The sequence below is a fragment of the Xenopus laevis genome, chromosome 3L (genome assembly GCF_017654675.1).
Source record: "Xenopus laevis strain J_2021 chromosome 3L, Xenopus_laevis_v10.1, whole genome shotgun sequence".
NCBI classification, from domain to species: Eukaryota; Metazoa; Chordata; class Amphibia; order Anura; family Pipidae; genus Xenopus; species Xenopus laevis.
This window is the reverse complement of record NC_054375.1, coordinates 113,220,089-113,235,516: the sequence shown is the minus strand read 5'-3', so window position 1 is coordinate 113,235,516 and position 15,428 is coordinate 113,220,089. Positions and strand designations below refer to the sequence as shown.

The following is a 15,428-nucleotide window of genomic DNA, read 5'->3' as shown; positions in this document are numbered from 1 at the left end:
AAAAGACCAATTTGCCAGGAAAACAAAGGGGAGCTGCCTGCTTGGCCCTGCAAACAGATTGATTGCACTGGGACCGACAAAGATTTTTTTAACCTGGCCGATCAATTTCCTGACAGATGTCGGCTGAAAAATCGTAAGATGGTTTGAAACCCACTAACCGCACGATAATTTCGAAGGATTGGTCGGACTTCGCTAAAATCAGTTGTTCGGCAAGAAGAATCATTGCGTCTATGGGGAGCTTAAGTCATTATGTGAGGATGACCAATGTGGTTTATGAGGTCCTATTGGTTAAAGGGACAGTATACATCCCTTTCATACATGCACTGAATGAAAGGGTTTTTGCTGATCATACTTTTTGCCTGGTAATTAAGAGAGGTGTATGGTAGTGAGACATTAACCAATATAATTATTGTCAGCATATGGTATAACACTGTGGAAATTAGTGTGCTTATTTATACATGGTAAAATATTAGCCAATATAAATCTATTTATATCGATCAAGCAGAATAAAAGCAAAACTCCCACTAAGGCATTAGCTTGAAACACTCGGAGGAGAAATAAATCCCTTCATGACCCTAACGTGACAGCCAGATTTGACCTGGAACAATAATTCTGAACACTGTGAGTGGTCAAAAAATATTTACTTAAATGAATGTCTTAAATGTGTCCACAAAACAGTCATTTCTACCTTCATAGGGTAGGAATCCAAAATATTATTGACCTAATCATAAAAAAAATCTTTACTGGTGCTCAACGCTCCTCTCTTCCCCTTGGAAGGAATGGTCTTTTGTGAGATTCTGAGTTCTGCTTAGAGCGATGGGTATCAAAATATACTTTCATTAGGCTTAGTGCAGGTAATTGTGGCTAATTGTTAGCAATTGTTTTGTGTTCTTCTGAGGGTATTGCTTAACAAAATCCAATAAGAAAGCTCTGATAGTTGATAATTATTTGGCCACTGGGGCCGCTGCCACATTGGCACCTATGCATAGTATTTCAAATTACCTTGAAAGAATTATCAACACAGAATTACTCATATATACTGATAAAGGCAAATAAGCAGGTAAACAAAGTTTAGATTATTCCTGGACTGTTCATATTCAAGCTGTGTGCTTTCAAAAATTACCCCAAGATAAATGGGTTACCTGTTCATGTTGCACTGTGATTGAGCACACGTCCATCTTAATATCTTTTATTGACTCGCCTGTATTTGTAAAAATGTATGATTACAGGTTGTGTAAACTCTCTAGACCTCTGCTGCTGTCCTCAACTTCCCTACAGCAATGATGTAAAGAGGATCAAATGAAGGCTAAGCAGTGAGCAAAGCTTAGGAGGACATCAAAACAAATAAACAAGTGAAATGTAAAAAAAGGATTTTGGGGCAAAAGACAATTCTGCCAAGATGTTATAATAAACATTCAAAATACTAAAAACATGAAAGAATGAAAATGTTTAGAACTTTAAGAAGCTTCAAGAGCTATAGCTTAAGATGTAAATTCATGAGATTATAGAAAAGAAAAAGCCTACACAGGAGATGCATTGGCATTTTTATCTTTTTTTTTATCCTAAAATAGGAATGAAGGGAAAAAAATGTGTGCGTGTGTGTGATTGTCCATCAGAAAATGTTGTACTCAAGGGACTTAAAGAAACAAATGTTTATTTAGTCAAAATTTCTGTCCTCCAACATGCTTGAGACAAGCAAACTGTCAGTGTGCTTCTCTTGACCCATCCTTGTTTGCATCTGCTGCTTCTCCTCTATTCAAACTGATCAATGTTTGAAAATAATGCAGGGAATAAGTTATGTGTGTGTACTCAATAGTACACTGGAATAATCTGGCCTCAATGTCTTTACATTTAGATGCCTAGCCCTGGCATTCTTCTCAAAGATTGCTCAGTTTGAATAGTAGTGAAGAAGCAGATGCAAACAAGGGTGGGTCAAGAGAAGTACACCGACAGAGGAATTTCTTACCACATTCTGGTTTTAAGCCAATATGTTAGAAAGGTGGCTTACATAAATCTTAAAAGGATAAGTCAACCCCAAAAATATTTTTTGCCTAATAAAGGAAAACACAATTCTAAGCAACTTTCCTATATGCATTCATTACAAATGTATTATTTGTATATGTATTGATATTGAAAGCAGTGTTAGTCTGTCCCTGTCTATTATCTGCCCTGCTGGCTGTGACTGTTGCTACAATGTTGTATTCCCAGCAAAGACAGGTCTGTTAATCAGCTACTTGTCTTAGATTGTATCAACAGTCAGAACCACCAGGCCAGAGAATAGGCAGGGACAGACAAATACTGCTTTCAATAGCAATACATAAACAAACAACTTAAAACCATAGCAAATACATAATATGCGTTTTGACAGCAAAATCTGCTCTCTGGGTCTATGCAATGGCTCCAGGGGCTTGACCTGTGCTTATACTTAGGCCAAGAAACAGCCTGGTCTAGCATTAGCCTAAAGTTGGTCATGCACAATCCCACTGTAACTACCAACTCTCCAGGAAGTCTACAGAACTTATTGGACTGTGAATGGGGCCAAACCGATTGCCTGCTTGACTGATATCTGGCTGTGCGGAGAGCTCTATTACAGAGGTTTAAAAAGCCTTCAATGTTCTCTCCCACTGTGTCTGTATTTATCAATTCAGTCTGATTTATGGGTAAATATCTGCTTGTTTGGAAACGCAACCAAATGAACAAATGTTGCTGTTTTTGGCTAAATTAAGACTGCAGCATCGTGTGGTAGCAATGCAGACCACTGTGCCACCTTATCATTTATAACTTCAGTTGCTTTGACGTTGATCCTGGAAATCAAATACAAAAAACAGAACAGCAGTATCCCACCTTTTCAATATGAGTTCTGTGAATATGAGTTTGGTGAATTTTTTGTCAAGTAGCTTAATCACAAAAAAATCTATGTTTTTTTTATTTCTCAAGCTAAACAGTCCAAACAGGGAAATTGAAGCTACTCCATGTTTGGTCCTTGACAGGTAGGAAATTAGATTCCCAGTGCACAGATAAACAAAAGTACACTATGCACTGGCTTATCTGTACAATGGTAATCTTACTATCTACCTCACAAGAGCCAAACATGGAGTCACTTCAGTTTTTCTGTTTGTCCAGTTTAGATCATGAACCATAGTTTTATGATTAAAACTAAAGGCAAACAGTATGTTCTATACCAGCCCAATTCAATGTATTCATGTTGAACATAGGGTGTACTATGTGCCTGCAAATATTTGCACACTGAAGTCAGGAATCTGAAAATCAGTTTTGTTTTAATAAATTCTACCACCAGATGTCGCTGTCTAACTTGCACCATAATTACATTTACCCTTTGCTCGGGTAAATGCTTAATAATAACAATTGCAATCAAGCATGATTTTGTATAAAGAATAACCACTGGAGTAAGCTGTGCATAGACTCGTGGCAGACTTCTGAAAATCAGTAAAACACTGCAAGAATCTACTGTAAAATCTAAATGCACAGCATTGCAATCCTTGCCTGACACGGCTTTTTCCATTATGATTTAAGAGGACTATAAATTATACTAGTTACTTTAAATCCTTTAAATGCCTTGTAATCACAGCCAACACTTGTAAATATGACAAACAGGAACTCTAAAACATGGTCTTTTACTTCTGCTGCTTCTGAAGATGTATTCTCAGGACACCAACCCAGTGTGTGCTTAATATTTTGTTCAGACCACTTACAGTAGCAGGTTTAATATCTGAAATAATGGAACTTATGGTATGTATCTGGTTTTGGCGCTGTAATGTATAACAATATTAACACATGAAAGCACAGAAAAAAAGGGGTGAAAAGGAGGTATAGACAGTCAAGGTCAGTATGTCCATATGTTTTTAGCAGTTGCCATCAGTCAGTGGTAAATTGTGTTGCCTCTTTTGTCTCTTTGGTGGACATTGATTAACATTGATAAAGGAGGAATGTGCTGTTAAAGCAGGCCTTTTGTATACATGTTCAGTAAAGCACGTGGACATGTTATTCTGTGCAAAAACCATTTTTTATCATATTTCTGTTCAACGCTAGGGATGTAGCGAACGTCGGGAAAAATGTTCGCGAACATGTTCGCGAACGTCCGGACAAAAATGCGAACGGTTCGCGAACGTTGCGAACCCCATAGACTTCAATGGGAAGGCGAATTTTAAAAGCTAGAAAAGACATTTCTGGCCAGAAAAATGATATAAAAGTTGTTAAAAGGGTGCAACGACCTGGACAGTGGCATGCCAGAGGGGGATCAAGGGCAAATATGTTTCTAAAAAATCCATTGTTGACACAGCGCTGCGTTTTGTGCTGTAAAGGGCAGAAATCACACTACGTCACTCAGGTGGTGTTTCTGGAGACGGTATTATTATTGATATTTAGACAGAATGTGAAAAAGCTCACACAGCTAGGTGGCAGTGGTTTGAAGAACAGATGCAGATGAGAGATCAGCAGCAGGACAGACAGCTGCCCACAGCAGCTACATACAGATCACTGCAGTAGAAGGTAGATTACTAGCCAGCAAAGCTACCTAACCTAAACTCACTGTCCCTCAAATCCCTGCAGAGTTCTGTCCCTACAATACAGAGCAGTATCAAGTAGATTACTAGCCAGCAAAGTTACTATCAACTGTCCCTCAAATCACTAACAGCTCTCTCCCTACACTAGCTCTTCCAAGCACACACAGGCAGAATGAAAAAACGCTGCAGGGCTTCAGTTTATATATGGAAGGGGAGTGGTCCAGGGGGTGTGGGGGTGGTCCAGGAGGGAGAGCTTCCTGATTGGCTGCCATGTATCTGCTGGTCTGGGGGAGAAATGGCAAAAAAAAGCGCCAGCTAAGGCGAACCCAAATTGGCGAACGTTGCGTTACGTTCGCAAACATTCGGCGGACGCGAACGGTCGATGTTCGCGCGAACAAGTTCGCCGGCGAACAGTCCGCGACATCCCTATTCAACGCATCAACGAACAGATGCGGCCGCGATCCGACCGGATTTTTTGTCCCATCCGATCGAGATCTGGCCGACTTTCGGCCAGATCTCGATCGGGGAAGCCCGTCGGGGGGCCCCATACACGGGCCAATAAGTTGCCGACTCGGTCTGTCAGCAGCTTTTATCGACCCGTGTATGGCCACCTTAAAGTATTTATAATCCCTTGTTGAACCCCATCTGTCAAGTTCCTGTGCTCAGTCCCATCTATTTCTCTTGGCCTAGTTAAAGGGTTTGTTCACTTTTGAGTTAATGTATGATATAGAGAGTGTTGTTCTGAGACAATTTCCAATTGTATTTCATCTTTTATATGTAGTTTTTGTGCTATTTAGCTTTTTATTCATCAGCTCTCCAGTTTGCAATTTGGTTGGTAGGATCCAAATTACCCTAGCAACCATGCATTTATTTGAATAAGAGACTGGAATATGAATAGGAGAGGTCCTGAATACCTCTGAATGAGTGATAAAAAGTAGCAATAACAATGAATTTGTAGCATTAAAGAGCAATTGTGTTTAGATGGGATCAGTGACCCCCATTTGAAAGCTGGGCAGTGTCAGAAGAACAAGGCAAATAATTAAAAAATAAATAATGAAAACCAATTGCAAAGTTGCTTATAACTGGTTGTTCTATAAAGTACTAAAAGTTAAATTGAAGGTGAAGCACCCCTTTAAAGTGTATAAGTCAAGCACTGCCCTGGCACTTGACTGTGCAAGCGCAAGTGTTTAGGGAGGTAAGTAAATGTGCTGGCTCCCAAAATAAAGCAACCACAGAGGGGAGGGCGTATATTTAGACCCATGGCAGTTGTGTGCTTTTGTTGGGCCTTAAATTGCCTTTTAGTTACATCATCATCATTGGGGTAAAACTTTAAATAATAGAATGTTTCCTGGTCTTCTGTCAAACCCAGAAATATGTTAGATGAAACAAGGTATTCATGTCATGTCATGGCCACCATTCAGGCCGGAAAAGGTCACTCAGATGTATTTTCTTCTCCACCAAGGTGTGGTAAGTATAAGTATATACGTAAGTGAATGTTACAGCACACTCGTTCAAACACTGTAAGTGCTATTTGTTAGCCTGTTCCCGAGCAGTAATCTTCTGCTAATAGGCGGTTCTCAATAAAAGAGTGACCCAACCTGTATTAATAAGTGACATCCTTGTGAAACTCTTTGCAGAAAGGGTGGTACAGTAGATATAAGAAACATATGCTCGGTGGGGGTGGGGGTGACATGCAGCATGGGTATTTTAAACCTACATGGAACATTTAAATTTCCATTATAAGATTGTTAACAGTAAACAACATGTAAAGTCAAATTGTCAGCCTACTGATGGCTGATTATGTTGGACTTCTGGGTTACACACTAATAGGGGTGTACGTTTCATGTACCTTCCTTGGCTGAGGAATAAAGCTTGAAACTTTGGTTGAAATGATATGAGCGCCAGTATGTTCCATACTAAGCATGAGCTGTCAGAAGCTCAACAATCCAACCCCTTCTACTTTAGCATTTCCCAGAAAAGGGGAAATTACTAAATGTGCTTTGTGTTTTTGAAATTCAACCCAACTCCTCCGTAAATCACCCATAATCCTGAATTAAAGAAAAGGACAGTTTCAAGGGGAGTGCGGTCAGATTACAAAGTAAACACATCTGAAAAAAAAAAGTAATAGCTCACCAGCCGTCCACTTATGTAATATGCATAAGGCATGTTAGGTAATATGTTTAATTCATAAAGATTGCATAGATTTCAGAACATCCTGTGGGGGATGGACAGATAGACAAACACATACACACACCAATGTCCTTGTAACTGATCACAAGCAAACAGAACTGGGGTTGAGCCCCTGGCCTCTAGGGTGAGTTGCTGATCTTCACAGCTCTGCTCCTGGTAGTGTTTTGTGCCAGTGCAGACCTGCTGGCATATAGTATTTAAGTCAATGGAACATAGAGCTGGTGAGTTTCCCGAGACAAATGCATTTGTTTACTTATTTTTTATTCCCCCCCTTTCCTCACCATCTAATAGTGTAGCCAGTGCATGGGCAGGGGCATCATGTCCCCCATTCTCACACATAAGATTTTAAAGATTTTGGTTTTGGTATGATGATGACGTGTGTGGAGAGTCCCGTCATGTTTTGTCCGGCGGAGATCGGTCGTTTGATTGATCGGACAGGTTAAAAGATTTCGGTCGACTGCGGGTAATATCTCTGCATGTATTGCAGATCGTATGATTTTCAGAGGGAGACTGTCACTAGCTTTTGTCGGACATAACTTTTGTACGATTGCTGTCAGGGGCAGAACATCGTCTGATCTGTTCTTTTCTACTTTATTTGATCAGAATGGTTAGTGGCAGGTAGGGAAAGGAGGAAGTCCGATCGTACGTTGAGTCGTACGATCGGATCTTTGCGTCTGTGGCCAGCTTTAGGCAATTACTTTCACTTTCCATTCAGCACTTCCTAGATCTCACTGCTGTCCCCACAGCCCCCCTCTCTCTTTACCATTTAATTGTGTAGCAAGTGCATGAGGATGGACATCAGGTCCCCCATTCTGGTGCACAAACAAGATTTTGAGATGATGCTAGGCTTGACTTAATAACAATATCCACAAAATGGCTCCTGCCTGCTTGATATAATTATGAATTTCCAGACCGAAGGAAACAATATTCAAATAATTTATATAGTGTAATTAAAGTTTATTTGGCTTGACTAATGTGATAAAATAGAATTGGTGTGACAGGTCCACTTTAAGGTAACAGGTCCCCTTTATGTACACCATGCTTTTTCCTTTGTTATAATAAATGCAATGAAGTTACAGTTTCCATTCTAGTGCTACACTGGAGGTGGTATCACCTTGGGGTGATAACATCATTAAAAGTGACCCCTAAGTTTGGGCACTCTCCTGCACTCCCAAAACTGGAGGAAAACCTTGCTGCTGCAAATCACTTCCGGTTGTCAGGTCAGTTATTAATTGTGATGCTCCTGCTTGAGGATACCAGCAAGTTCAGATAGACGTCATTGTCACAGGCCTGCTTATTATCACTGGACAAATCTGCCTGTGTGGCAGTGGCATAACTAGATGTTACTAAGCTCCCCAGCAGATTCAATTTAGGGCACAAAAGCATTCAGAAGTTGATCTATTCTACGAAGTTCTATAGAAACTGCTCTTTAATCAGGGCCTCACTGGGCCCTCTATACTAATGGGCCCCTCTGCAGCTGCAGGGTCTGCTTCCTCTATAGTTACCATCCTACTGTAACTACTTGCTTTCCTTTTTTCTCTTGACAGTAGTTATTGAAACTTGTGGAATCGTATCCGTGGGTTACTGCACTACGGAAAAGGTGCCAGGTGTGTGTGTAAGTCCCATTGTGTTATTACATTTTTGGATATCCATTTTATGGCAGAGATGCTTCTAAATTAGAAGGAACTTTGTCCATGAGATATCTGCATACTTGATGGAACATCACCCATAAGCTTGTAGGGAGAAGGACCTGGTAGTGTGGAGACAGTGACAGAGGAATGAGTCAAGCAGGCTTGGAAAAGAAGGAATGGAAAGTAGTTTAATCTGAAATCTCCAAGCCTGTCAACATTCTCTGTCATGCATTCTCTCATTAAGAGAGCACTGCCTGTGTGCTGCACTAGAGGGGGCTGTGTCAGTACTTACTGTATATATTGAATGCCTTCCTTTTGTGTGTCTGTTGTGGTGTTGTGCAGGCCCAGACTGTCAATATATGGTTTCTGGCAAATGCCAGAGGGGCCACTGTAAAATGTCATTGCCAGTCACTATTTATTGAGCTGGTGGGAGCTGTTTAAGCCTGTGTCCTTGAAATATCAGGGCCTATTTAAATCCTAGTCTGGACCTGGGGATGTGTAATAATGCGTATGCTCGTGTTTGCATCTGTATGGCAGTGAGTATATGTATTTGTATGGAAGTACAATATGAATATGAATGTTTTAAGTTTTAATGTTGTGTGTTTGTATATGTGTATGTTTGTTGACATGTATGAAACACTAACAACCACAAGTGGGGTTATATGTAAATATATTTGAATAATGTGATGAGTGCATGGTTAAAAGTGCATTGCTAGGCAATGTGTTTCCTTCCTAACAATGGCCTTAAACTTGGAATTGTAGGTGATACATCATTGGCTGACTTTTGCTATTCTTGGTGACAATTTAGCACATATGTTGTGGGCAGTGAAAGCATCTTATACACAATAGCTTGAGTACAGATTGACTGTGAAGTTGCTTGGAGTAGCAGCCTATGAGTAAGTGCCCCAACAGGCACGAAACGCGTCAGGTCATGTCCTAATATGTTTTAATAAACTTTTATATTTTTTTTACTTGCTGCCTGAACACTTTTTTTGGAGGAACTCACATTTTTGGTTTTGGAGTAGTGGTTGACTAACACATAACACCAGTAGCGTAACTAGAGGGGAGCGGGCCCTGTCGCGGGACGTGCAGCCGGGCCCCCCGCCCCCTCCGTACGCCCGGAATTACTGAAGAAGTCAGTGGCACACTAGCTGCCGCGGGCCCTGAGGGAGTGCGGGCCCTGGCCCAATCGAACCCCCTGCTCCCCCAGTAGTTACGCCACTGCATAACACATGCAGATTGGAGAGCTGTGATAGTGAACAATGTACCTCCCCAGTTGTAAAATATAAGGAAATGTATATGTCACCTAGGAGTCCCATGAACATTTAAAAACAGAGGCAAATACCTTCCTATTTTACAACTTGTACTAGTAATGCTGCCACCTTTTCTGGAAAAAAATACCTTCCCATATATTTATGTTTCTTTCCTATTAATAACACTGGGATGAAGAATTATTTTAACTAGCCATGTGGCAATCATAGGTACTAGGGATGGAACTCGGGATAGGCAGAAGAGACACATGCCTGAGGTGCAATGGGGGGGGTGCTAAGAACATACTCTTCTCTCTGCCTACGCCTAGACCAGGCCCTTGCCCCCCACCTCCAACTCACCCACTCCAAGCAGAGGGGAGGGTCGAGGTGGCTGGTCAGGTTGTTTGGTCTGGCACTATAGGGTCCATCATTTACTATAATATACATGTTTTAGTGACCCATTTGAGGGAAATGACATCACTAAGCACTGATTATAACTGAAGACATCACTGAGCACTGTGTGTGTGTATATATAGTGAATAAAGTACCCCCTATTGCAAAGTATAAGGATATTATAAGTTATCGAGGAGTTTCATGACCATATAAATACACGAGGCCGAAGGCCGAGTGCTTTTATACAGGTCATGGAACTCCGAGGTAACTTCTAATATCCTCATATTTTGCAACTGGGGGTACTTTATTTATTATAATACACAAGTTTCAGTGAGTCATGTGACAGAAATGACATCAGTACTCACTGTTTATAACTGATGACATCAGAACTCACCGTTTATAAGGATATAATTTACAGGATATTCATGGCTTTTGTGTATTATAAGGATATAATTTATATGGCATTCATGGCATTGTTTTGCCGCGGAAATGACGCCTATAGACTTATATGACGTTGTGTGTCCAAAATTTTGCAGCGCATCAAAAGGTTATTGACGCCCATAGACTTTAATGGGCATTGGCGACATTTCGCCGGTGGCTAAATAAATCTGTGGGTGCAGCAGAGGACTTGCCCTTGTTTCTGAGGGCTGCAGTACTTTGGCAAGAGCTGGAGATCCATAGGTTGCAGTTCACGACATGTCAAGACAAAGCACCTACCACATAGCGGTATTTATAGAACAAATGGACATATATTCCCTCAGATAAGCGTGGGCCTTTCTATTTCTACTGCGCCTCTCCCCTCTCTCCTCCTCACCCTCGCCCACCTCACTCCACACTCTCCCCTGCCCCTCCAGACGACGAGTCAGTAGCCCCGCCCTCCTCTTCAGCGCCACGCCCCCTCCCGTGCCTGCTCTCCGTTTCCCTGGGCTGCTAGGTGAGAGTCTGTCAGTGACAGCAATGTCTCGGCCGGGAGATGAGCTTCTCGGGAGTCTTCCTTACAAGACCGAACCCCGGAGAAGCCCCCGTCTCAGCCTGTTCCACCTCAAACTGACAGACTCTGCTCTGCGCTGCCTACGAGACTTCCAGAGGAGACAGGTAAAGCACCCGGGCACCTCACCTAAGCCCACTGCCCACATGAACACCCCATGATCCGCGCCCCCATTTTATTCACCCACAGCGAAATGACATTGCCCCTCATTCTCTTCTGAGAACTTCCTCTCCCCAGCGCTTGGCTGCCCTCCCTCCCCTTATAGATGATACCATTGCCCTAACATATGTTTGCTTGTGCCCAACCTCCTGCCTTGCTTTCTCCCTTTAATTCAAGACTTTCCCTCAACATATGTGCCCATAGCTGCTCTTTTACATTCCCATTCATAGTGTGTGTATCACCCTTGCCCAACATGACATTTATTCCCTAAAATGTCACCAGTACAAGTGCTTCTACATGTAACAGGTGGAATGTTTGTGGGGGATGATGGGAGTTGTAGTCCATCGAGGAGGGTCACAGTATCTGCTCTGTGTATGTTCCCTTCTGTGGGTTTTTATGCAGTTCACCCGGGTCGGTGTGTAGAATTGCGGTGCTAGTTATGTTCTTTTATTTTCAAACTCTACTAGCTGTTACTAGTATTTATTAGTCTTGCTTATAATTCTTTATTTCATTACTCATTCTAAAGTATGTCAACTTATCCAATGAAATGTTTATTGCTGGATTATTGTTATAGAATTCAATGAAGAGAAATTGAAAAGAAAGGAAGAATTGCGGTGCTGCTCACTTTATGTGCATCTCTTCACCTTTACATTGTGCCAGTGTTCTGCAGTCTGTAATGTTGGCTCTTGTCTATACAATGTGCCTACTGATTTTGCCGTAACACCTGTTGCTTTTGCTCATTGCCACATTCTGTACCGTGCATTCTCACCCGCTGTGCCAGTTATGCAGCAGCAGCAGCGCAGCTCTGTTGTAGTTCCTTGCACTGCACCTTTCTGCACTTTTTTTTTAGAATATATGTGCAGCTGACACCTTGAATCTTCTGCAGCCTTCTCCCCAGTCTCTATTCTGCCCTTTCCCAGTATCTGCCCAGTTTCTTTTCATTCTCTCACTTTTCAACATATGTTCTGTTGTGTCCTCTCTGCTCAGTGTAATATCTCGCCATCTACCCTCTTTCATTCTAGCTAGTGACCGTTAGTGTACTGATGTCTCCACTGTGTCCCTTGTGCTTTGCTCACACATCTCTCAGCTTTCCCTAACATCTGTTGGCTGTTTTGTCCCCAGTAAGTCACTTTGTACTTTGCACCCTGAATAACATCTGTTTGCTCAAGGCACCCTGACATCTGCTCACATCCAACAAAGGTGGATTAAATCTGAAAAATTATACTGCAAATATTAAGTGGGGGGGACCCTTTTTCTAACCTTGTTTTGGCCATCGGGTAGTCGGCAGTGGCATGGCAGGGGTTAATGACCAGTGCTATCCGGTATTCAGCAAGCACTGCCCTTCGCTAATGTTTGATTAACACTCTGAGCAAATTATTTTCTTCCTGTAGTGTATATTTTAACCCTTTAATCCCACAACAAGTAATTTTAATGTCATACATGACTCTATCACAATGGGAAATAGTTAGAATTTTATGTTTTTCTAAAATCTGTATTTACCCTGGTTTTTATTGACAGGGAATTTAACCCACATTGGTGCAATGGATTCATGTTACTTTGAAAAAAGAAGTATATTCTATTTCTAAGGCATGTATATTTCCCATCAGGGGCACAACAACTATAGAGGAAGCAGACCCTACAACCTCTGGGGGGCCCTGGGTACACTGACTGACAGGCAGTTTCAACATATGTCTATGCAAAAGATTGTTTATAGCAAGTTTAGGGGCCCCACAATGAATTTTCATGTAATGGCTTGTCGCTGTTTCTCAGTATTAAAGGATAATGCCATGGAGGCCTTTTATTTAGTGCATGTTATACTGTTGGTCTCTAACACAATAATATATTGGGCCCCTCTTTTTTATGACATATGACCCATTTATGTGGTTCCTTCCTCCACCTGGCAGAGTTGGCAGCTGCTTGCTGCCATTGTAAGATCGATACCAGCCTAGTGAAGAACCAGGGCGCCACTTCTAAACTATTTAAACAAAAACAGTATTTTGGGTACAAAGTCAGACTTTGCTCCTGTATTTTAAAGAAAGGCAAGAAATGACGTATTGTGCTAAGTTTAGTGTATTCTCTGGGGGTTAAGCTCAGCTGCAAAACCAGGACAATACAGCTGCACACAACCACAAAGTGTGTTTTCATTTGAAACTGTTACCAAACTATTGGTCCACCAGCTGGTGAGAAGTAAAACTTGTCTCCTATTGAAAAAATAAAGATTGTATTTTATTAGCTCATGTACAGTGTTATATAGTGGTAATTGATTTACAAAAGAGCAGGAAGGATATTTTCTGCTTTGTTGGATGGAGAGTTCAGGTTGACAACATTTTGTCACCCCTGTGATTTATTGGGCTGGGAGCAACTGAAGAACTGTAAGAGCTATCCTTACTGCATCATATATTTAAGTCCCCGGTTAGCACTGTTACAGAGCTGTCATGCACAAGGGAGCCCAAGCCTAGTACCTAAAGGGAATTACACCCCCTTGTTCAACATGAGTGCAATGAATATACAGGATACAACCCCCTCCCTTCAAATTTTGTGAGGTTTTGAAGCAGGAGTCTGTTATGCAGTGGGGTTATCAGTGCACTGGGAATCCAATTGTCTATCAAACATGGAGTAGCTTCAGTCTCCCTGTTTGCTCTTTTTTTTCACTCAAAAAATATAAATAAATGTTGCATTATTGTGATTAATACAATGGGAAAAAAGTATGTTCGTCACAAGCTCCCTTTGCACTCATGTTAAAAAGATGGGTGTACTGTCCCTCTAAGTTATGGGCTTGGGCTCCCTTGTGCATAACAGCTCCCCAAAGTGTCTTGCATCTCATGTTGTGTCCCAGTCTGCACATTCTGAATGTCACCCAAACTGTGGTTAATCCAGGGGACACCAGTGTCACCTCATTTCCCTACTGTATGAAGAGCTTTTGAACACAACAGTCAGTGCTGAACCCCAAGAAAGGAACAACTCTTTATGCTCATGATTAGTTATTTGTGAAATCACAATGACAAAGTACATAAAACATCATTTACTGCACAGAAAATTGCATAGGCATACAGAAGCAGCATGAAATTGGTACTGGAGTGCCCTTGGATTGGGCTCATAGACAGACTATAAGACCTGAACATGTGATAGTGCTGACATGACAGAAGAGAGAAACAACCATTAGTGGGCAGATATGCTTTTTGTTTTGATTGGTTAGCTTGTGTTTGTTGATAAAATGTATATAGAGATTGGATATAAAATTGCCACTCAGACCAGTGTTGGTATTTTTTCTTCTACTGATCATATACAAGCATTTGGGAGGTTCCGGAATGCTGGGTGTTCTGGACGAACGACCTCCAATCCATTGGTATTGCAGAATTATGTGATCAAACTGCCAACCGAACAGACACATTTCTCATGTCAGTTATGTCTGGCCATCTTTTAAATGTTTGCTATGTGTGCCCACAACATGTGAGGTCCATTTCTTTAGTACTTCTGTAGTATACAGATTGAATGAATGTTAGTTGCTTACATCTATATTTTCGATTTCATACTGGCCCTGCCTTGACAGTTGCAGTTGGGAAATAGACTTCTAGCTTTGGTTTCCTCAACTGATAGGCTTCCTCTGGCAATGCTAATGAATATAGAAAGTTATTTAAAGGGGATCTAAACACCAATAAAAAAGAATTGATATAAACTTATGCAGAGCGGTCCTTTGAGCTTTGAGGAATTTTGTATTTTTTTATAGTGTTTTTTTTGAGAAATTAGCAGTTTTAAACTACTAATAGGCTTTGAGTTCAACTGCTCTCTTTGAGGTTTAGATTCTAAGGGTCAGGTCACACAGGGCGTTTTGGGGAGATTTGGTCGCCTGACGACTAATCGCCTCGTTTGTGTGGTGACCAAATGCCTTCCCTGAATAAAATGAAAAACGCCAGCGCTAATCGTACGCGGCGATTCGTTTTCCAAAGTCACCTGAAGCTTCCTCATGAGGCAAATTCGGGCGACTTTGGAAAACGAACCGCCGCATGTGATTAGCGCCGGTGGTTTTTTAATTTTAGCTAGCGCATATTCAGGGAAGGCTTTTGGGCAAAAACAAAGCGATCGCGGCAAAAACAAAGCGATTAGTCGCCAGGCGACCAAATCTCCCCAAAACGCCCTGTGTGGACTTACCCTAACTGTGCATGCACTCTCTATGCACTTCCTTTATTCAGTTAACCCTAGGGTTTCTGAATCTCAGTTGAGCCAAAAACCTGGCAATACCAGGCTAAAAATGCAAATAAATACCTCTCAGAAACCTCTAAAAATAGAAAACCAA

At 41.4% G+C, this 15,428-nt stretch overlaps 1 protein-coding gene across 1 annotated transcript in view; it reads left to right on the top strand.

Moving 5' to 3' along the window:
* The first annotated feature begins 10,875 nt into the window (after window positions 1-10,875).
* The window catches only part of ell3.L (elongation factor RNA polymerase II-like 3 L homeolog), a 52,554-nt gene continuing 48,001 nt past the window's right edge, over window positions 10,876-15,428 (top strand). The window contains exon 1 of the mRNA XM_018253162.2: window positions 10,876-11,082. Within this exon, the coding sequence (XP_018108651.1) occupies window positions 10,945-11,082 (138 nt within the window). The 5' untranslated portion in view covers window positions 10,876-10,944. The remainder of the gene's footprint in view (window positions 11,083-15,428) is intronic.